The sequence below is a fragment of the Aythya ferina genome, assembly GCF_964211825.1.
Source record: "Aythya ferina genome assembly, chromosome: 2".
Lineage (NCBI taxonomy): Eukaryota > Metazoa > Chordata > Aves > Anseriformes > Anatidae > Aythya > Aythya ferina.
Genome location: NC_140297.1, coordinates 111,635,546 through 111,658,064, shown reverse-complemented (window position 1 = coordinate 111,658,064; position 22,519 = coordinate 111,635,546). Strand labels below are relative to the sequence as shown.

The 22,519-nt window shown below is 48.3% G+C and overlaps 1 protein-coding gene across 1 annotated transcript; it reads right to left on the bottom strand.

The window, feature by feature from the left end:
* Positions 1–672: 672 nt before the first annotated feature.
* Positions 673–22,444, bottom strand: GATA6 (GATA binding protein 6). Its single transcript, XM_084507393.1, has 7 exons — positions 22,298–22,444; positions 20,225–21,123; positions 17,069–17,235; positions 14,141–14,266; positions 12,519–12,606; positions 12,310–12,416; positions 673–4,359 (listed from the first exon to the last, which is right to left on the bottom strand). Exons 2-7 carry the CDS (start codon positions 21,102–21,104, stop codon positions 4,192–4,194), a joined length of 1,536 nt encoding a protein of 511 aa, XP_084363519.1. The 5' UTR covers positions 21,105–21,123; positions 22,298–22,444; the 3' UTR covers positions 673–4,191.
* Positions 22,445–22,519: the final 75 nt, after the last annotated feature.

Sequence of the window (22,519 nt, the reverse complement as noted above, 5' to 3'; positions counted from 1 at the left end):
TTGGACCACTGTAGGGATCACAGCTTATTTTAAGCACATTGAATGGAAAAAAAAATATATATAGCTATGGATGAGGGCAACAGGAACAGATCTAGTACCAAACCTGAGACCTAGGGAAGACAGGAGCCTGGGGTAACACACATGTCCAGGATCAATCTGCTCTCGAGGGGTCAGCTAAGCAAAACGTGAGCCTGAGTATCACTTGGCATGGGAGCTCAAAGCAGATGCCTTGAGTCACTGGCTATTTCATTTTGGTTGTTTCCAGAGAAAAGGTGCTATGGTAACAAGTAGCCATATATTGTTGGTGGTGCTTTTTTGTTTGTTTGTTTGGTTTTTTTTTGTTTTTTGTTTGTTTTTTTCCAATGTCAACTCTGAAGCTTCATCCTGGTACTAGAGAGCTGCTCTGGCGTCGTTTTGGCTTGTTCAGCCTTGCTAGTAATTGAGACCCAGAGTCGAACTCTTTCTTTGTTCTTTCTCAGCCCATCCCAAGGGCTGTCACTGAAGAGAAACAGGGATAAGTAAGGAAAGCATCTGGCCAGGCCGTCTATCGGTATCAGTGCTATTGGTGATGTATGAGCCAGAGCAAAGTCCAGCTCACACACCCAGAGCTGTGCCGGCTCAGCAGGACTAAAAGACAAAATTAAATAAAAAAAAAAAGAGAGAGAGAGAGAGAAAGAGAGAGAAATCTTTATTTTGCCAAACAGCTCCAGAAATCAGTACACTTGGAGAGCAGTTTTGTTGAGTAGGGAGGTACCCTTATAAGAGTTCTTGTAGACTTTTTCTATGTGTAATCATAACACAGAACCTCCTCAGCATCTGTAGAGTAAGGCAACAGGGTACTGCATCCCCCTTCCCTCTTGCAGAGGGATAAAAACCTGGTTTATCCCTGCTTCTGGTCCAGGGAAGCAAAGTATTTCATTCTTGATGCTTTTGCTGATAAGAAATAATGGGAAACACCTTCCCTATGAAAAGCTGTTTTTTTTTCCTTTTTTTTTTTTTTTTTTCTTTCCTGCTTATATCACCTAAAAGAGCATTTTCAGCCTCAGATCCAAGAGGACTCTTTTCACATAGGGCATTCTTCTATGCCCCACAACACTCATCTGCAGGAACCACCCTAAGTCAGAACTTGGGTAAAAGTTGATGCTGAGAAGGGAGAAGGGCTTCCCAGGAGCCCTCTTAAGAGATGCCATGGGGTTCCAAAGCAATGAATGCAATGTAACCATCCGCAGGTTGCTGGATGTGTATCCTAAAACTCTCTGTTTTAGTTTTAGTATCCTAAAGCTCCCTGGTTTAGGATAATTCCAAGCAACGTAGCTCCAACATATGCAGCCTTCTCCTGCCCAGCAGTGAGTTTCACACTCTGCTATCCAGAAGCGGCACACCAGCTAAGCATGAAAGCTGCTCAACACCAGTTAGCAACAGCTTTTTTATCCATTTAAGTGTCAACAATAGAAAACCACAGAAGAGGGTATTTCAGCCAACAAATGCTTCAAAAGGAAAGAGATTCACCCTCTTCTTCACACCCTTGGTTTTTTAAACCCAGTGTTTCCCTGCATGGCCCTCTTTGCACTTGGATAGGGCTTTCCATCTGTAAATCATGAGGTCCAAGCCCATGTGGCCCTCAGGCTAGCAGGACTGGGGTGCACGACCACATCAACCCCCAGGGAGCAAGGGAGCAAGGGAGCAAGGTGACCCAGCACCAAGGCTGGTGTGACAGCCCCACTGGGGCTGCTGTGCTGGTCCAGAGCAACCCAAACCCTAGGAGAGGTTTGGTGTGACCCTTTTTGCTAGAAGCTGTTCTTCACCCAGAGAGCTGTCAATCCCTTGGTTCTCACATCAGCTCCTGTGTTAAGGAGGCAGCCTCAACCCTCTGTTTTTTACAGGCCAGGGTCTCAGCCGGTGCACATCAGCATAGCTTCTCCACAAACAGAGGAGCTATCCCACTTCACCCCAAAGGAAAATCTGGCTCAGGGAGGCAAAGACTCACACCACAGCCACTCCATGGGGTGATGGTAGTGCTGGGCATGGTGGTCGGGTATCCTGGCCTGGCAGTGCTGCCTACATAGCTGGAAAACACACAGAGCAGCAAGTCTTGCTCCCATCCGAGAAGCAATGCAGAGGACTGGTCCTCAAAGCCAGGCAGAGGTTTTCTGCTCCCCTCAGTAGCATTTAGTGGTCATCTTTTCTCAGCACCTTTAGTTTTTGCTACCCTTCAGACTTCACCTCCAGAGGGTGACAGAGGCTCACCTCAGAGGGTGACATCCAGGGCTCTGCCACACCATTTGCAGATTTTTGCATACACAGGAGACCTCGTGTCTATCCATTAGCTATGGTGTGAAGGCCAAGCAAAACCATGGCAGTCCCCACAAGGTTTGGGACCTGTTCCCTAGGCTTTCATCAGAAAAAAACATCTCGTGCACTTGTGTGGGTAGGTGCGGGACCCTAGTTTTACATACCACTAGACGGCATAGAGAGGAACTATAGGAATACCACACACCACACAGACTTAGCGAGACAGAGCAGACACTTCAATGTGAGAACACTGCAGCCATTAGACACGCTGCCTCTATCAGGTATATCTCCATAGCTTTTAATACAGCTTAACAACTCCGGCTGAGACAAAGGAGAAGGCACAGTGTACAGAAAAAAAAAAAAAAAAAAAAAGAAAGAAAAAAAAAAAAACAACAAATGATACCCTTTTATTTGTAAAGCTCTGATGAGACAACTTTCCAAATGACATCCCATTTGAAAAACAATGGAAACCAACCTAACTATGCATCAGTCACACTATACAGATTGCATCCTAAATTTTGAAGATGCCTAAATATCTCATGGAGTATTTACATATGTATCAGTTAGGTAGTAAAGTTTCATTGCAATTTGTTTCTTTCCAGCACATACTTATTCAATGGCAAAAAAAAAAAAAAAAAAAAAAAGAAAAAAAGAAAAACAAAAAATAAAATAAAATTTAAAAAAAAAAAAAAAACAACCTGGGGATGCATTTGCTTTTTTTTTTTTTTTTTTTGTACAAAAGTTATGAGCAAATGGCTAGGGCAATTTTCCTGAGAGAAGGCTTGTTCTTTGAAACTCTTGCTTTAACAACTGGAAATACAGAAAGTGGATGTATTTTTTTTTTCTTTTTGTTGCACTAAAAAGCCTAAGGATGCCTAGTTAAGTTTTTCTTTTAAATTATTTACGTACCATTAAGTTAAAATGTTTACATTCATTCATTCGTATAAAAACCGTTGTTAAATCTTATGCAAATGATTTAACACTGATTGCTGCAACGCAAATTGCACTTCTTTAAAAAATTATTGTATATATGGAAGAAAAATATCTGATTGCTACCCTGTTTACAAATTTTGACTGACTCTATACAGTTCAGCCGCAAAATATGAACTTTCATAAACCTCAGTCACAGTGTACTTCAAAAGTTATAATGCAGTCTTGCAAAGTGAGTAAATATCTTAAAACAACAACAAAATCTCCTTAACCAGCTTGACCCTGTGAGGCTTGTACCAAAGGCTGTGATTTCCTCCCCGGGTGTAGCTGGGCTCTGGCACAGAGGAGCAGAGCAAGGCGGGCGCTGGCGATGGAGAGTGCAGGACAGGTGAAGACATCAAATGTCCAGCTCGGGGCACCTGCGCTGACTCAAGCAGTACGTACACGCTTCCAGAGCTCTTCAGAAAGTATCTGGCTATGTCTAATAACTCAAGCCTCCGCTACTCCCTCCCCAGTGCTGACGGTGTCTGTCAGTTCTTGGGGGAGAAGGTGGTGAGAGAGTGAAAACAAATATACAATCAGAAAGGCAGCACGGCTGTGTGAGTTGAGGATGTAATTCTGGAACCTATCGACAGTTTTAAGTTTCTTTTTTTTTTTTTCTTTTTCTGTTTTCTTTTTTTTTATTTATTTAATTTTTTATTAGGTGTGTAAGGCTGCATTAGCTATCCCCCGGTGGGCATTTGCTTTCCCTATAGTTTTCTTGCATAGATGAGGAACAGGATGCTTCGGCAGAGCCTCTTTGGGAGGGCTGAAAGCCGCCTCTGCCACCAAGGCACGGAAACAAATTCAGAGGAGCGTCCCTTGCCAGCACTCTCGCTGCTGCCACCGCCGCTCCAGAGAAGAAGAAACCCCACGTGGACGTCCGGGGGCTGCCACACAGCTCCGGGATCCAGCTTGGCTGGCACCAGGTCACGCCAGAGCCAGGGCACACCAGGGATCCTGTCTCACGGACGCTGTCACCTCAGCTGTGGAGGTCAGGCTGACTCCTGTGTACAGCCCGTCTTGACCTGAATACTTAAGGTTGCTGCTTTCGGGGCTGGTGCTCTCTCCTGGGCCAGACATCACTGACGAGCTCGCCTGCAGAGGGAGAAAAAACAGAGATTTTGCTGAGTGGGTGAGCTTTGCATGCAGTGCTTTCCTAGGCATTTGTGAAAAGCCAGGGTTTTTGCCCCACTCTCAGGATCACGCAGCATCACGGGATGGCTGAGGTGGGAAGGGACCTGTGGAGGTCGCCTGCTCCAACTCCTGCTCCAGCAGGGCCACCCAGAATAGGGTGCCCAGGACCACGTCCAGGTGGCTTTCAAAGATTTCCCAGGAGGAGACACCACAGCCTTCCTGGGCAACCTCCCACTACCTGTCTCCAAACCCCAGGTGGGGTAGCACCTACATTTTTGCTCCCCTGGTGGGAGAAGCCCAGTGCCTCTGGCAATGGGTGCTGAGCACCTCCTGGAAGTCAGACTTCTTTGGCTCCTGCAGACCTTGAAGCATGTAAAATATTCCTCATCTTTCAAAATGCTTGCCATGACCATTGAATTCCAGCAAGGCTAGCCACTAGGGGAGATGCCCCTTTTATCTCAAGTGGAGGAGAACTATGTCTCAGAATCAGGAGCATGTTTGCTCTGTCCCACAAGCCACCACCTACACTCCCAAGACAAAGCACAGGGAAGCCCTGGTAGGCACGAAGCTGAAACTCTGACCAGCACTGTAATCAGTCCATTTATTTTAACAGAGAAACGAGGAGTTGCAAAGACAAAGAAACAATCATTTTTTCCATGAGGCTGAGCAGATCCACTAAAGAGGAAAAATTTGCAGTGCCAGACAGAGAAGGGGCAACATTTTCACCTGATAAAGGAAATGTTTAAGAGCTGACTTCATGCAAAATTAACTCTTGGATATGTCAACTTTAAAACCTTAATTTACTTGTTAATGGATAGTCTTCGGACAAGATTCCTTAAAAAGAAGAAGAAGAAAAAAAAGACTATCCTAAACCGTGACTGCAGAAGCTTCCTGCCTGCTGTTTAAGTGAAAAGTATACATATTTAATCATTTTACTAGAGTAGAGCTCTTGGCTGTCCTGGAGTCATGCCAAGCTAGCAGTTCATACATAGGAAAAGTGGGGCTTCGCTTATCCAAAGGCAATTTTCAAGTGGCACTTTGCAGAGTTTTTGTTGCCATGTTTAACCCAGCTGAAACCTGACCTTCTGAAGGAGATACTTCTTGCCAGTGGTCACTTCTGTCTGAAACAACCTAGAGGTAAATATTTTTTTATCTTTTATTAAAATGGCTGAAGACTGCTATTCTTGTACCCAGTCATCAACCAGGACCCCATTCTCTCAGCTGCTACCCAAAAATGCAGACAGTAAAAAAAACAAACATGCTGCTTCCCCCAAAGACTGCCCAAATGGCTATAATCTGAAAAAAATATGTTTTCTGTTATCTCTCTATCAGATACACAACTGTTGTTCAGTAACATCTGATCTCTGTAGGCTCTTTTTCTATGACTGCACAAATAATTCAGTAAGGCAGAATACATGCAAAACTTTGGGTCCATTTCTGGGTCTCACATCAACCTAGATTTTCAACAATGCTTTTTGAAAATTGTGATACATCCAGTGGACTCCTTTTGGCACAAAAGGTCTGATTTTTAACAGATTGATTCTCCCCACTCTGGAAGAAGGGTTGCAATTACACTTGAACAGCGTTTGCTCAACTTGAGCTGAACACACTGGGAGCTGCACTGAAAGGTTCCCGGTTGCCCATATTTGCCGCTGCTGTTCCGGTAGGCAAATATCTTATCTCTGCCTTTTTTTTTTTTTTTTTTCCAGGCTCAGAAAGTGTAGTTCGCCCTTTTCCTGATTCAGCCCCACAAAGGTGAGGCTCAGAGCTGAGCCGTTTCCATGCCTGGTTATCAGCCACCCCTCCCTCCGGCACCCCAGAAGGGAGGACGTGGAGGCACGTCCTGTTTGAAGGCCGCCCATCCCTGCCCAACCGAGGCCGGATCCTGGCTCCATCGAGCCAGCGCGGGCAGGACCTGGGCAGGACTGCTGGGCCTGGAAACCCCACCCCGGTAATGTCATGACAAATCCAGTCAGCTCGGGCAGCTCCCAAAGTGAGACATGGAAAACAAACTCTAGGGAAGGAGGTGGATGAATCACTGAGCTAGGCGACCTGAGCTTTTACTGCTCCGGCTTCGACAGAGGAAAGGCAGCAGAAGTTACAGTTGGCTATTAGAGGAGCTGTCAGCTGGAATAAATAAGCCAAGCAATGCTGAAGTCAAGGGGCTATTCTAATTCACAACGGCTGGCTCTATCAATAAAAAAGTAATAGATTTATTGTTATTGCTGATATCTGGTAACAAGATAGATAATCAACTGGAGCTCAACTTCCTGAGCTAAAAATGAATGAAATCCATTGGGAAGAGCTTGCCTCCCAAACAAACAGAGGAGGTTCGAACCTGTTATCTGCAAAGGTGGTTTAAGGATCCCACCTTTTTTCTACTCAAAGCAGCAGAAGCTGGACATGGGGCTGCCCCAGGCAAGCTGTCTGGATCAGAGGTGGCCTTGCTGTAGAAGACCTGCCCACCACGCTCACAGGGAGACCTTGGCCGGAGCCACAAAGGGATTTTGACATCTACATCCTCTCCACTCCTGCAGGCCCAGATAAGAAACGGGCCGCTTGGCCCAGCACTGAGGGAACATCTCCATCTGAAGGCCTCCTGCTTTATTCCACCCACTCCTTCCTGCATGGAGACCAGGGAGAGGGGAGGGGTGCCCGCCCCGGCCTCCCCCCAGGCCTCTGTGCCGAGAGGCAAAAGCTCCGGTCAAGAAGTCGTGCTGACATCTGGAGGGGGTAGCTAAGGGCCTTGGTCTGGACCTTTGCTCCGTCAGTTAGACCTTTACTCCATCTGCTTCGAAGGTTCAAAATGCTCCACGAATTTTGGACCGTACTACATCTGTAGTAAACTGAGCCCCAGCTGATAAACTGCTCCCTTCCTCTTCTATTAGCCTAGCTTAGCTTCGCTACACTTAAACGATAATTGTGGTCAGCTGAGACACACTTGCAAAAACATCTTTCACATATAATGTATTTTGGCAAACAGCAGTGAAGGCCTTAATTTTCCAGTCTCAGGCTCCCCTTGATAACTGCCATCCCCACTACAAGCACTTTCTCCAAATGCTATAACTCCCTGGTTTCTGAAGAACAGGTCTCGGTACTGCAAATCCACAACTTTTTTCTTGATTTAGTGACCCCCTGACTACAGAAATCTGTAATTTCTTGCTGGTCCAATTGATCCTTTTGTTTATATTGCAGATGTGTAAGTTTACATATCTTCTAATCTCTCCTTTGTATTATAGCAACATAAATCTGTGGTTAATACTTCATTAATTTCCTAAGGGAGGCAACTTCCAGCATGGCTTGGGAAAGCTGATGACCCCACTGCTGTCAAGGGCTGTGTGAGTAATTGGCTTTATTGCTTTGGCAATAAAACTAAACAAGGCAAAATGTATGTCTATATGCATATATAAGGTTTGGGTAGAACCAAAAATACTCCTTTTCCTTGGTTTTCCCTGCTGAAACAAAAAAGCTGGATTGCCTTTTTCAATTGGATTTAAAAAAAAAAAAAAAAAGTTTTCTTTTGAATACTTGTACACACCACTAAGAAAAGGAATGCCTGAATTTATGAAACTGACTGGGGAGAGGAAAGCAGCATCTTATTTTGTCCAGGAGTGAGCAATAATGCAAAGGACGTAGGGGACCTAGATTCATTTCTATTCCCAGCCACAGGAGATTTAAACCGGTGTATTACATCTCCCAGCATAATGCCCTGACTACCAGACTATTTGATATTGGAGGTTGCCATGTTCCTCATGCCTCTTGTTGATCTTATTCCACCTGGTTTAGATAAATATTTAGTCATACCAGGACTGAGGCACTGTGTTCCCATTTTCCAGGTGAAAGTCCTAACAACCTTGCTGGTGAGGCTTTCTCATGGAAACTTTGTCCTGGCAGCTACAGAATTATTCTATCCCAACTGAAATCTTATCATCAGATAGTCTGAAGGACCCTTGGACATTCAGCTTTCCAATATCCAGGCGGTTAGGAAATTTTTTTTAAGAGGTCGAGCCTACGGGTTCATCCACACTCTGGGAGATACTGTACTCAAGCTGGTTCCCCCATCGCCTGCTTCAATGTCCTACCGATCTTCTGCCTGAAAGGAAGCAAATCTCTCTGACAATCTCATGATTCCTCTTCTAAAAATGAAATAAAACAAATGCACAAGAAGCTATTCCATGAATTCAGACCAGATTGTCAGACATCGAGGGCACAGCTAGAACTGTATTTTTCCTCTAGCTCTTCACCTGCTAAGGCTGTTTCCTTCTTCTCTCCCACTTTCCATACTACAACACTGGAGAGCCAGTCCTGAACCACTTCTAAAGATCAGCCTCCAAAGGAAGTAAACACGTGTTTTACCTGCAAGACAACTGTCCTAAGTTATTCTACAGTTCTTCTGTGGTGTGTGCTTATGGTCCTTCTGAGACAGCTATGAACTGGAGGCAAAGAGTGTAGTAAGAGTCCTCTAAAAGAGGAGCTGTGCCGGTGCTGCTGAGCCTTTACTGACATCAGCTCTGGCTCTAAGAGCCGCCATGCCCTGCCATGAAAAGCAGATTTTACAGCAGTTTTCATCCTGCCTTTTATCCTAATAAGGGAACAAACCCTTCTGGTAATCACACCAGTTGGAGCCCCTGCATGGAAATGTATGGGTGTGCACTAAAGACTGTGCCCTTCATTTAGCAAATTATTCCATGCAGCTCTTCTCTGTACAGTTTCAGCAGCATCAAAGGGAGAGCAGGTATAGATGCAGATGCAGGCTGCCTGAAACCTTCAAATCTTCTTTTTATGGGGATGTAAGGCAACTTCATATATCATGTAGCTGGACCTTTTCCATATTAGTAACACAGGACACCCAGTACTTACTTATACTGCTTAGGAAAACAGAAATGGGCCTAAATCCTAGATCCAGATGTGAATTTGGCAAATAGCCCCTTTACAATGGGACAACGAAACATGCACGATCCAAACACTTCTACATTTTGGGATGTTTGAAATCAACTTTGCACCCATAGCAATTCATTAATCATATCTTTTAAATGTTTAAACTTCAGCTAGAACATAAAATCAACATTTAAGGTTCTTGCTAATTTGTCTCAAAATTGGCATCGTATAAAATTCCCTTCATGAAATGGATAGTCTCAAAGACATTTTGGTGAGTAATTGCTGCCCTTCTCTTTTTCTGCCCTCCCCTCTTTATTTTACTTTGAAAGAGATAAAGAAAGGTAGGGCAAAAAGTGAGTATTACTGACACAAATGAATTCTGCTGAATTTCATTTCCATTAGATTTCTACATAACTAGGAGCTCTTTTGGCAGCCTCCCACAACGGGCATAATAAATTACTTTTGTACCAGTAGAGGAATTCATTTTCTCTGTTTCATTTAGCAACAACATGGCTGTGAATTTCAGACAACAGTTTCTAAAACGTCATCATATTTTTCTGCCTAATGTCAATTTGGCATTTTTCCTCTCCTTACAGAAGAGCCAGAGAAGCAAAAACAGAGTGAGACAACAACAAGTTGCCATGCCAGTTGTGTAACGCGTGGGGAATGGGCCAGGTACGTCCTCCAAACAGGTGCCTGTGTTTCAGCAACGTCACCCTTCTTGTTAAAGTGACCAAACATTAGAGGGCCTGGATTCATCTATCCGGGGGTTTTTGCCTCCTGACATAGCCTGGAGAAAATTATACTCCTTGTGCAAAGCCATCACCTGGGCTTAGATTAAAAAAAAAACCTTCGGGATACCAATGCATCAACTCAAATGGCAAAGAAAAAAAAAAGAATCAAGGAAAATAGAAGCCCAGTATAGTATCTGTGCTTCAGCATGTGATCAGATTAAAGGCTGTCAGGCTCTAAAATGCTGAATTTCCTTCCCTCCTGGCAACTTCAAGGGGCCTTATGAGCCCTCAGCCTTCCCACGACATTGCAGCCCACCAACAATGGTTTTGCTCCCCTCGCAGCTGCAGACCGCTTCCCAAACAATGTGGAACAAGCCTCACCAGCCACCTCCCTGCTTTCAGCCTTCACTCTTCCCTGTCCATGCTTGGGCATCATCCCTGCTGATGCTTGGGCACAACCAGGAGACACAGACTGTTTCCACCACATCCTGTTACAGAAATTTTGCAAACAAGAGGCACTTTGCAAGTGCTTTGTACATGCAGGGCAGATGTGATGGAATCACGGTGAAAAGAAGGCTGCCACTGTCCTCTCCTAGACTGATCATCTTTGGAAAAATCAGGGCTGTCCTGGCACTGAGGGATACCCTTATGTAATTAAGAGCAGCCTCAGGGTTTCTGTTCATTACTCTCATTGCTAGCAGCACCAAACTAGCCTTTTGTCCCGGGAACATCCAATGCTTGTCTTGTACTCATACAACTCCCTGCGCCAAAATTATATCACAAACTGTGCCACTAAAATTATAACACAAAAATTGCTAATATCACTTCTAGGGAGGGAGAAGGGCTGCAGAAAGGAAGGCAGAAGTCAGCCAGCCAGAAAAGCAACAGTGCGGGGAAAACGGGATCTCACCTCTAAGGTCTCTTCTTCCAGAGCAGCACACAGCTGCACCTCTGGGGGTCAGGGTGGATTTTGGTTACAATTCTGTCCACTGTATAAATCGCACGACATTTCTCAGATCAGTAGGATACCAAAGGGAAGGGCAGGGAAAGTTTTTCTGATTTGTTACCATTTGCTAATACTAGGATGAGAAACTAAAGCGACATATAGGGCTTCGCTTTGGGAAGCCTGAACAGTTCACTTTTTGGTTACTGTTTCTTTTTTCTTTTTTTTTTTTTTTTTTTCTGGTGTGACCCATTTATTTTATTATACTGACAAGGTTTTCTCATGTCAAAGAGGAGCCCTATTAATGATATTCTTGCTTGGCAGCATCAGAACCAAAAGCCCAGTGCCTCTGAAACTGGGTGGCCCTACCACCACACAAACAATCACATTTGCTAAAACCATTTTTTTTCCCCTTTCTACAATGAAACTTTGTATGTCAGGAATTAAACTATTGAAAGGATTTTGGATGTGGGAATGCTGAGACATATTGAAAAATAGTCATTATAAACAATGTCTTTTTTTTATTATTAATAAAGGAGTAGAGAAAGCCACGTTAGGAAAGCTTTTCAAAGAAATTATGTGGCAGATTGAAAGATTCAGAAGACCAAAGGAGTGAGTGTGGATATGGGTATGTATAGCCAAATGGTTAGGAACTAATCTATATAAAGCTACGAAACGTTAACAGTAGTATTTGTTATCACATGTTCTAACTGAGTAAAGAAAAGCAGTGCGAGATGGTTTGAGTGTATGATGTGAAATCAGGATCACAAACTTGATAGCTTGGGGTTGTGGGATGCTGAGCACCCATCCCCAGAGGAGCCCCCTGCCAGCAGAGGGCTGATCCCCACGCACCACAATCAGACCGGGTCCTCTGCCTGTTTTCAGAGAGGTCTGGAGCCGGGTGTAAGCACATGTCTCAGTTCAGAAAGAAAGCCATTATGCTTCCCTCCAGGCAGCAGAATAAACCCTTATCAGACCATTTCAGAAAAAAAAAAAAAAAAAAAAAAATAGGGCACGTGCGCAATTGTTTCTTGAAAGGATCAATTGGGCATGATTTTTTTTTTTTTCCTCCGGAGGAAAACCTTTGAAAGAGAAGAAACTAAACACTTCAAAACGAAATGTCTTAACTTAATCATAAAAATTATATAGGTCTTAATTAAGGGGTTTGTAAAGTACTTCAGCTCCTCACTCTGTTTACAGCTATATGTGATATCCTCCGAAAATCTTGTTCCAGTATCAGCTAACAAAACTGGAAAGTTTGTTTAGATTATTGTTCTGCTAGATAAGATAAAAGCTGTGATAACACTGCACAGTGATCAGCCTGCTTACAAACACGGATGCTGTGTCAGTACTTACCCCTGAGGCTGACGGTTGTGTGCTTGGGGAAGCGTTTTTGCTACAGTCGTCTGAGTTTGTAGAAGACGTGGATGTTGGAGTCATAGGAACTGCAGTAGTACTGTTACCTGAAAGATCGGGATCTGGCATTAAAAACAAGAATTTTCCAGTGGGGGAAAAAAAAACAAACAAACTCTTGCAGCTCAACTACCTTATCTTTTCATATTTACCAGAGCATGCCTTTGACTTATTTATGTTCTTAGGTTTTCGCTTCCTGGTTTGAATTCCTTCTTTTTTCATAGCAAGGGGTCGGGGAACCTGAAAAAATTAAATTTCCACACCAATCATAGAGTTGTACATATGCTCTAATCACCAAAAGCCAAAACTAGAACATACGAGCAAATAATGATATTGAAAATACACGTGAAATGAAGTCACGTATAGCAAGTCATTTTTCCCATCTCACCATAGAAATTCCTAAAGCATTTGTATTTTATTTGGGCAAAGCAATGAGTTGTTTCCAGGGGAGTTTTATCAGAATTTTAAAAAAATATATAATAAAATTATTTTTTTTTAAAGAAAAGGGGGAAATGTTTTTCTTGATGTAGTTTTTCCAACACCTCAGTCAGTCCACAAATTAACAGCACAATTTTAAGGAAAAAAAGGCATCATTTGGCTGTAGGTCATACGAAATTAAATTGGACTGGGTGTACCTGATCCCCAATTCCTTTTTCCAGCCAGTTTCCAGATTATCTTTAGTGGTTCGTTTTGGAAAGCAAGAATGTGAAAGAGGGAAAAAATTCTCCTCTTCCTCTGGACCAGCTATGCAAACTGGATTGTCCTCAGTAAGTGTTTTAGGACAGAAGCTTCGTGCCGTAATCAGCACAGCGTCTGTTCCTATAAGCAGTTCTGCATACGATACAGCTTTTTGTATCCAAATTTCTATTTGTAGAGAAAATGTGTTCAAAAATCAGCCTTGTGTTCTCTGTTATTACAACCATAATCGTTATACAGAAAACATTGGCTTAAAATGTATTTTAACTTTGTGATAACACCGGTTTGGAGAAATAGAATTCAGCCATGTGCTTACTATCATTACGATGTTTAAACCAGTGATATAATTTACTTTTTTCTCAAGGGCTAGACCAAGTTACCAACCAGTCCTAGCGCCCTTGTCCTTCGAACACTTGTGCGTGGCTATAACCTAACCCGCCGGGGCACAACAGGTTCCAAGCCTCTCCCAAAACTTACTCCATTACATTCGAGTTATTTTCCTCCTGCATTATTGCCTGTGAAAGGCTGGAATCGCATTTAAAGTTTTGCAGGAATGGCTGGAATTACATTTAAAATTTTGCTGTCGTGGCTATGTCTGTCCACACTATGAAAAACTGTCATACCACAAGTCTAGTTTTTTTTTCCATTGAAGAGCTGATTGAAATCACGGTAGCAAAAGGGGATCAGCCACATAACCAGAGGCAGTTTCTTTGTACAAATCGTACAAATTTGCAGTTACAAACCCTTTTGGTCACTGACAAAACCATAGCTCACTAAAACGAGGCAACCATTTTCCAACAACTAGAATTTTTCTGTGGTTTTATCGATTTTATACACCTTTATTATTTTTTAACTTTACGGTCTGAAACCATAAGATGAGACCATGAAAAGTTTCACCAGAAACCTTGCCCCAGCCTTCAGGAAATCCAATGCAACCCGCACACAAAACCCGAAACCACCAGAGCTTTGGGGACAGAGCACCGAGAGCCCTGGGGACAGAGCACCGAGAGCCCTGAGGGCCGAGCACCCAAGCCTTGGGGAAAAAGCTCCCAAGCCAAGCCGGAGGGGACTTTCTTACCCCGTGAAGCTTCATGTAGAGGCCACAGGCATTGCAGACGGGCTCGCCCTCGGCGTTCCTGCGCCACAGGGTGGTGGTGGTGGTGTGGCAGTTGGCGCAGGACAGGCCGAGCCGCCTTGAGGAGGGCTGCGGGCAAGCAGAGGTAAAAACACAAGCATTAACAGGCAGGCGGGAGTGGACGGTTTGTCTCTTTGCAGTTTACGGGGAAAAGGGCTTTAAAACTTGGGCTTGGGCAAGGGAGAGGGCTCGAAGAGGGCTTTCAGAGGGGGAGAGCACGTCAAAGAGTGTCGTCTCCGTGAAGAGACTTCCTTATCACCGCACATTTTATCCTCGCGCGAAAAACAACATGCCTCGGGAACGTGTTTTACAGAAGGGAGCTTTCCCCCAGCCCTCAGAAAAACTGGTGTGGGACAGCAAGGTTCACACTGCAAACAAGCCATTTATGACACTCTTCCGTGGAGTTTGGAGCCAAGGTGAAGCAACCTTGTATCAGAAATAACCGTATAACCCAGCGCTTTATGGCCTCAGGCTGTATATCATAAGTGAAGGCAGTCCTCATAAACATGTGAAATGAAGGTGAATGGGTTATAAAAGTTCCTGTAACAAGCGATCTCTTTTACGTTCATCACAAGCAAAGAATTCCAACTGCATCATAAATCTATTATTTTTCAAAGTATCACATTGTCAAAAAAAATAATAAAAAAAAAAAAAAACACGACTAGCTCTGTGTCTGGCAGCTGAACAAGTTTACGTGGAAAAGTCAGTTTTAGACAATTGCATTAATCTTATTCTGCCCATAAAGCGCCCATAACTGAAATTACTGACTTGAGGGTACTGTGCCCTTCCTCTTGAATCATTTACTGCTGGGCTGTTAGACACAGCTCGGTCACCTTTGATACCACAGAGCTGCCTGCCACTTGGGAAACGGATAGAAATGTTTTAAGAATGAAGAATATTTCAGAGTAATAACCAAGTTTCTTGAATTTCGATGGGAAAGAGTTAGAGATCAAGTAGGATTTTTGTAACTTTGAATCAGTAATTCATTATTAATTGCACAACAAGAAAACCAGCCAAATGTAATATCGGCTGAAGTATATATTTCTTTAAAATCGAGTTATCACAAAAACGGAATTTTTGATCTCATTATTAAATACGTATGTGCAGCGTCTGAATTGCGCTCTAAATTGTGCTCCTCGATTCAATACAAGTTTTACATGGACCAGGTAAAAGAAAGTTGGTCTTTTCACATATACTGCATTTTCCTTCTTTGCAGATGAAATGCCATCAGACATTTCACTCTGTTAAATCTTTCTTTCTTTTTTTTCTTTTTTTTTTTTTTAATGCAGTAAGGTCTAAATCTTCATATATTTTATTTCAATACCTTTCGCTCATTCCCATAGCTAAACAAAAGTGAGGTACTGGGCAATTTTTGAAGCTAAAATGACTTTTCTGCCGCAGGAATTTTATCAGAAACTTCAGGGAAATCTAAACATGTTTAGCATTTTCAAAACATTTTCCCTTCTCACCTACATATTTTCAACCGCATGAACACGCAGTCACGTTTGATTTATAGCTATGGCCAGTACACTTGGTGCGGACTGTTGCACAGAACTATTTCAGAGTTATTCAGACGAGGTGTCAGGCTGAAATCAGGCCGCAGTTTGACTCTGGTTTGGTCTCCTCACCCCTCACCCCCTTCCAAAAAGACGAGGAACACAGAGAGGCCGGGGCCAGGTATCAGCTGGCTCAAATCTGTGCCGGAGCCAAGCTCCGACGCTGCTCAGGGGCTGCAAACCTGTGTCCCTGCTGAGGAGGTAACACCTCCCTTGATGGGATTTAGGGGACAGACAGATAGGAGAAAAAAAAAAAAAAAAAAGGCACACAGCGACAATCAGCTCCTGGCTTGACATTAAATGAAATTTTTTAGGTTTAAGGGGACCACGAGCCCTTACTGTCCGATCTGCTCATTGCACGCTTGCTTTTTGTTTCCCCCCATAAGGGCACTAAATTCAGACGGTTGTGAAATAAGGAACGGGACGTGGTTTAACGCTACGAAAATAGGGACGGAGCAAGCAGCTGGCGTGACTGAAAGGGTCTTGAAGGGCTGATCGGTTTGATATGCTGTCTCCATACACAAGGGTCCAAACATCAGCTCGGATTATACCGGCGTGATTTATTGTGGCTTGCTCGGTAACAGCCATTACGGAGGAGAGTATTCTTTTTCTCCGCTGACCTCCACCCAGATTTGCTAAACATAATGTGCAGTTCCCGCTTGTTAAATTTTCTCCTTGCCTATTCAGTGCCAGCCTGAGTTATAAACAGGGGGTTCTGGTTTGTACTATTTATTTCCCCCCCTAGTTTTAGGAGTGTATTTTTAGAAAAATTGCCGCTCATTTCTTAGGAGTAAAACAAAACAAAGGCTATTATCATTGTTTAAACAATTGGTTTTCTTTGAATTATATACAAAACTTGCTTACATTCCCAAGGATCGAGCTCTCAGCAAACAAAGCAGGTCTGGAGAAATTCCTAGCCCTCTGAACAAACACTTTCCAACCTTGATTTTTTTTATTTCCCCCCCTTTTGGAAACTTCCAACATGAGCAGCACCAAACCCTTCCAAACCAGCAAGACTCCCTCACTGACGGGGTCCACCAACCCCAAACAAAACTAAAACCCATCCACCCTGTGCCTGGTGTGCTGCTTGCAGGGGGCAGAGGGTGATTTTGCCCACACAGGGCCCAGAGTTGGCCTCGGAGGGTGGCTCTCACCCATGCCACGATGGCATTGCCCCCCAAATCCAACCACAAGACCCGCTTTGGTTTTGCACCCTGGAGGTCCCCATGCATAGGGGCTTCAAGGGCGCTCGCCCTGCCTGGCTACACTAAATGGGGGACCCCAGGGCTGCAGCCCTCGCTCCTTCCCCACTCACCACTCTCTTCTGGGGCTTGATGAGGGGCCGGCTGAGGCCGTTCATTTTGGTGTAGAGCCCGCAGGCGTTGCACAGGTAGTTGCCGGTGCCGTCCCTCCTCCACAGCGGGGTCTGGATGGAGCCGCAGTTGACGCACTCGCGGCTCTCGGACAGGTCCTCCAGCAGCTCTGGGGACAGGAGCAGAGGGGACAAGCGGTGGGACACGGCCTGGACAGAGGCACCGGGGGGCGCAGAGCCCCGCAAAGCCCCGCGGAGGAGCGCGGCCGAGCCCCGTCGGAAAAAAGCAACTCCCAGCAGCGACAGCAGCCCTCGGGTGATTAAAAAATAATAATAATAAAAATCCTTTTTTTTATTTCCCTCTCCCGAGGTGCGCCCGGAGGCTGCCGCCCCCCCAGCGGCGACGGGGCCGGGAGCGCAGCGCAGCGCCCGCAGCCCTGCCCGGGGGGCTCCCTCCGACGGCTCCCGGCCCTCGAGTGGTTTGGCAAAAGCGGCTGGCACCTGGGGGCCGGTGTACCATGGGGGAGAGGGTTTTGGAAAGAGGGGTGGGTTGCTGGATGTTTGCTCCGGGTCGAGGCCGGGCGGGAAGTTTGGCGGCAGGGGGGTCTCGTCGGGAGCGCTTTGCGAAGGGCTTAAACTTCGGGTGCAGGGGGCGGCTGGGGACCTGAGCTGCTAAGGCAGCCACGGGGAGAGAGAGCTTCACTCGGTTGGTTTGGTTAAATCCGACCCCGTTGTTAGGAAGCGGAGGAAATGGAAAAACGTGGAGTGTTCTGCCATCCTGCTCGGACAGCTACTAAACACTGAAAAAAAAATAAAAAAGGTCTAAATGCACGGCAGAGAATAAAGAGAGCCCACACGCAAAAGCAAACACCTTTCCCCTCTGCCAGTCCTTGTATACTCGTTCTGTCTCACCTCTCTACATTTCGTGGAGAAAAAAAATAAAAATAATAATAATTAAAAAAAAAAAGAAATACGAATTTCCCATGTAACGCGCCGCGCTGAGCAGAAATAATTTGAAGGGAGCGCTGTGATTTCTGCAGCAGCTTTGGCGGTCAGGCTGGGAAAGCCTCTGACGGAGCGTGGATGATCTTTAAGGTCCCCTTCCAGCCTAAACCCCTCAACGATCCCAACCTCAGCTTCGCCACCGAGTTTTGCTCCCTCCATCCCCTCCGCTACCTGCCTGAATTCAGCGTTTGCTTACTCTTTTCTCCTTCCCTTATTAGCTTTGCGGGCTGTAAAGCGAAAGGGGGCTCGTAAATGTCAAGCGGCTTTCGCTACGGGGCTCTGGTGGCACTTGGCTCTTACAAAGAAACGGCTCTTGGCCCGTGCCCACCACGTTACATTTCTCTCGCCCCTTCATTTGCGAGTGATTGCGAGTTCAACGGGAATCAGAAAGCGGCAGGGTCCAGAGAGCACAGCCCAAATTACGCTGTCAGCTTGTGGCTCTCAGCACATCACCAAGATTTATTAATCTTTGCACTAAAAGCGCCACTGACTACTGTAATCAGGAAAATGCTTAAGGTCTCAAGGACGCTGGAAGTTAAACAGTTATTTGTCTCTGCTATTTACTTGATAGCATTACCTTCGTGCCTACTGAAAGAAACCCTGCCGTGATAATATTTCCCGGGCTTTTTTTTTTTTCTTTGCCTTTTTTTTTTTTTTTTTTAAAGAATTTTCCCCTTAACGCGTGAGAAATAGATTTATCTCGAAGGGCAGCAAAATGAAGCGCTCGTTATAGATAAATATTTAGCAACCCTTCCAGCAAAGTCAAAGAAGCCGTATCAGGCCGGCTAAATATCTCGCTATCAAAACGCATCTGCCGGCCGCGGCAGCGACGGGCAGCCCCCGACTGCTGGCTTCGCTGTGGGATTTCGTCCCCCAGGACCCAAAAAAACCCACAGCCGAGGGGACAGGGCAGTGGCATCCGTGAGCACAGGGGCTTGTTGCTGGAAGCATAATCAGTGCTGTTATTATTCCGACAAAAGCGAGGCAGCGGGCATCCCCCGGCTCCTCTCCCCCGAAAAAAAAATAATAGTATATATATATTTTTAGTTCCTCCCATCACCTAGCTTTCCACTGGAATTTGGAGAAATCGTGTTAAAAACTCGATTTTCCTGTCGGCTCTGCTCTCCCTCTCCCACCTCTGAAGCTGACCCTTCCCCGCTCCCCCTGTCACTGCAGCGAGCACCAAGCGGGTGGCTCCAGGAGCCCCAAACCCGTCCCGTGGCACCGGGAGGGAAAAGGCAAACGGGATCGGGGAATTTTCGGCGACATTGCACTGAAAGGGAAAAATCACGGCGGGCGGAAAAACGCCTCCCTGGTGGGCAGCTTGTGATTAAAGCAAACGCTGCCCCAGTGCCTGCGTGTGGGTGTCCATACACATCTATACATGCCTGTATAGGACCCCCTCACGCCTCTGTATTTACATACGTGTTTGCTGCCTAAATATATTCTAGAGAGGCACCTGAATATATTCTAGAGAGCTCCCTAAATATATTCTAGAGCTGAAGAGGCTGCAATAATCGTTAACCTTCCCGCCCGCTGCTGCATCGCTGCAGCTCGGCCGCCACTTCAGGGCTTAAAACACCGACACCGCGAGCTGCCTTCCCTCGGAATAAAAAGGTGACAACACCTCTGAAGCGAAAGCAAAATTCCCTCGGGACGCTGCGGCGTTTTGGGCAGCAAGATTTGAACGGGGTTTTTCGTTCCTGTCAGCGGAGCGGGGTTGGTTTGTTTTATTTTTATTTTTTAATTATTATTATTATTAAATCCTTTTTAAACGAAGCAACGGAGTGGATGGCAGATTCAAGAAATAATCGCACATGGGCTGAGCGAGCCCGGCAGCTTCCCCGAGCGCTCCGGGACCGAAAAACCTGCAGCGAATCAATCCTTCACCGGATTCCCGTATTTAGGGGCAAGCAGAAAAGCACCAAACCGGGGAAACCCTTACGGCCGGCGACTCGCTGGGGGGACACCCCCGAAAAAATAAAAGCAAGAAGAAAGCCAAAGCAACGCAGGAGCTGCCCCCGCGTCCCGCCACGGGCACGCGTGGGTCCCGTCCCGTTCCCCTGCCCGCCCCATCCCCTCGTCCACCCCGTCCCCCGTCCGCCCCGTCCCGTGCCGTCCCCCCCCGTCGCCCCGCTCCGTCCCGGCTCCTACCTGCGCTGGGGGCCCGGACGGGGATGGGGGCGGCCCGGCCCTGCAGGCAGTGCAGCATGGAGTTCTCGAAGGGCGCCGTGGGCCAGGCGGGGGTGAGCTGCGGCCCCACGTAGGACGTGTAGGGCGCCGGGTAGGAGCCGTTGAGGGGCCGAGCCAGCGGGCTGTACTGATCCCGGGCGCCCAGGCTGTTGCCGTAGGCTCCGGGCTCCCTGGAAGCCCCGTTGGCCACCGGCGGGCTGGGCGAGTAGGGGAAGCGGCCCGAGGGGTGCGAGCCGCCGCCGGCTCCGTACGAGGGGCTCTCGGCCGCCGGCTGCGACCAGACGGCGTGGCCGCCCCCCGGGTGGCTGGGCTGCGCCGCCCCGCTGCCCTGCAGGTAGGGCAGCGTGGGCAGCATGGAGCCCACGCGGGTCGTGGGCACGTAGACGGGCGAGCCGGGCGAGGAGTGCATGAAGCCGCCCGGGGATCCGTCGTAGGGCGCGGGGCCCTGCGCGGCCGAGATGGCCAAGGTCTGGTACATCTCCTCGGGCTGCTCGGCGCCGCCGGCGCTGGGCTTGGCGCCGCGGCTGGCCCAGATCAGCTTGGTGGCTCGCTCGAAATCCGCCAGGAGCAGGACGTCCTCCCAGCCGGGCGGGCCGGGGGGCTGCGGGACCCCCGAGGGCTGCGACGGGGCGGGCCGGGGGCCGCCGTCGGGAGGCTCGGAGGAGCTGCGCTCGCCCTGGGAGCCGCCGCAGGAGGAGGAGGAGGAGGAGGAGGAGGAGGAGGAGGAGGAAGGCGAAGGAGGAGACGGGCCCGGCTCGCTGGCCGCGAAGGGGCAGGAGGAAGCGCCGGAGTCCGCAGCGCCCCGCTTCAGCACGCACCAGCCGCCTTCAGCCACGGCCATCCAGGTCCCCTTCTAGCCGCTGGGTGGGGATGGGGAAGGGAGGAGGGCAGGGGGAGGAGGGAGGGAGGGAGGGAAGGAGGGAGGGGAGGGGGGTCCGCAGGGCAGGGCGGGGAGGGAGGGCACAAAAGAGGAGGGAGGGGGGGGGGGGGAGAGAGAAATAATAACAACAAAGTTAGCGAGCGGGACAGCCGCTCTCCCTCCCGCAACCAGGCTCAGCGGGGACCCTCCGAGCGCCCCATGGCTCACACCGCCCCACCGCTGCCCTCCCCCGTCCCCACCGGGCTCTGGGCAGGGTGTGGGGACGAGGGGGGGCAGAGGGACGTGTCCCCTGCCTTGGCCGCCGCCGCTGCCCTTGTTGTTGTTAGCGCTGCCTCAATGAATGAGTCATTTGACTCGGTTCCACCGAGAAAACAATTAGCAGGGCGATCCCTTGAAGGGTGCTTCTCCGGAGGGAGACGGGAGCTTCTCCGCCGGGAGCCCTGCTCTTTTGCTCGTTTCCAGCCCAAGGTCACGGAAAGGAGGAGGAGGAGGAGGAGGAGGAGGAGGAGGAGGAGGAGGAGGGAAGGCACCCAGGAGCCGGGCGATGCGCAGGGGCCGGGCCCCGACGTGTGCGCTGTGGGGCCGGGGCCGGGATGGGGTCGGGGCTGGGGGTGCTGTGCATGGGGCAGGAGCCGGTGCCAGCGGGACGGCCCCGACCCCCAGCAGGTCCTTTTGGGGTCGGCACCGTCCCGCCGCCAGCCGGGCACCGCTGGCATCCCGGGGCCGCCGGGGCACGGGCACGCAGGCAGGCGGGCACCCGAGGCGCTTCGGGGGGGAAAGAGCAGAAAGGGAAAGGGGACTCCGAGGGGTGACAGCGAGCAAAGCCCCCGGTGGGGGTCCCCTCCCTCAGCCCACCGAGATAACCGCCCCCCGACCCGCGCAGCGCGCCCGGCCCCACGCCACCCACCCCCCGGCAGACAGGGACGCCTCTCCCTATCCCCCTGCGAGATAACGGGCGGATAGATAAGGGCCGGCCAGATAAGGGCTGCAGCCACCGGCATCGGATGTTTGCCCACCGGGGTTCCCCGGGGCTCCCCCGAGCCGGGAGCAGCTCGGCTCCCCTCGGCGGCCGGCCCCGGGGTGGGCTGTGTGTGGGGCGGGGGGAGATGGGGCCGGGGAAGCTCGGGGACGAGCGAAAAAGGGTCGGGCCAAACCTGCAGCCGGTGGCCCTCATGGGGCCGGGTCCCGGGGAGGTAAATCCGGTGGCGAGGGGGGCGAGCGGCGGCGGCGAGTCCGGCGGCGGCGGCGGGCGGCTGGATGTATAAAAAGGAGAGAGGAGGAGGCGCCTCTCGCAGCCCTGCCGGAAAAGTGCAGGCAGCAGCCGCTGATTGGGCTCGGCCGGCCCTAAAACAAACACGGAGCTCCGCGGGGGTGCC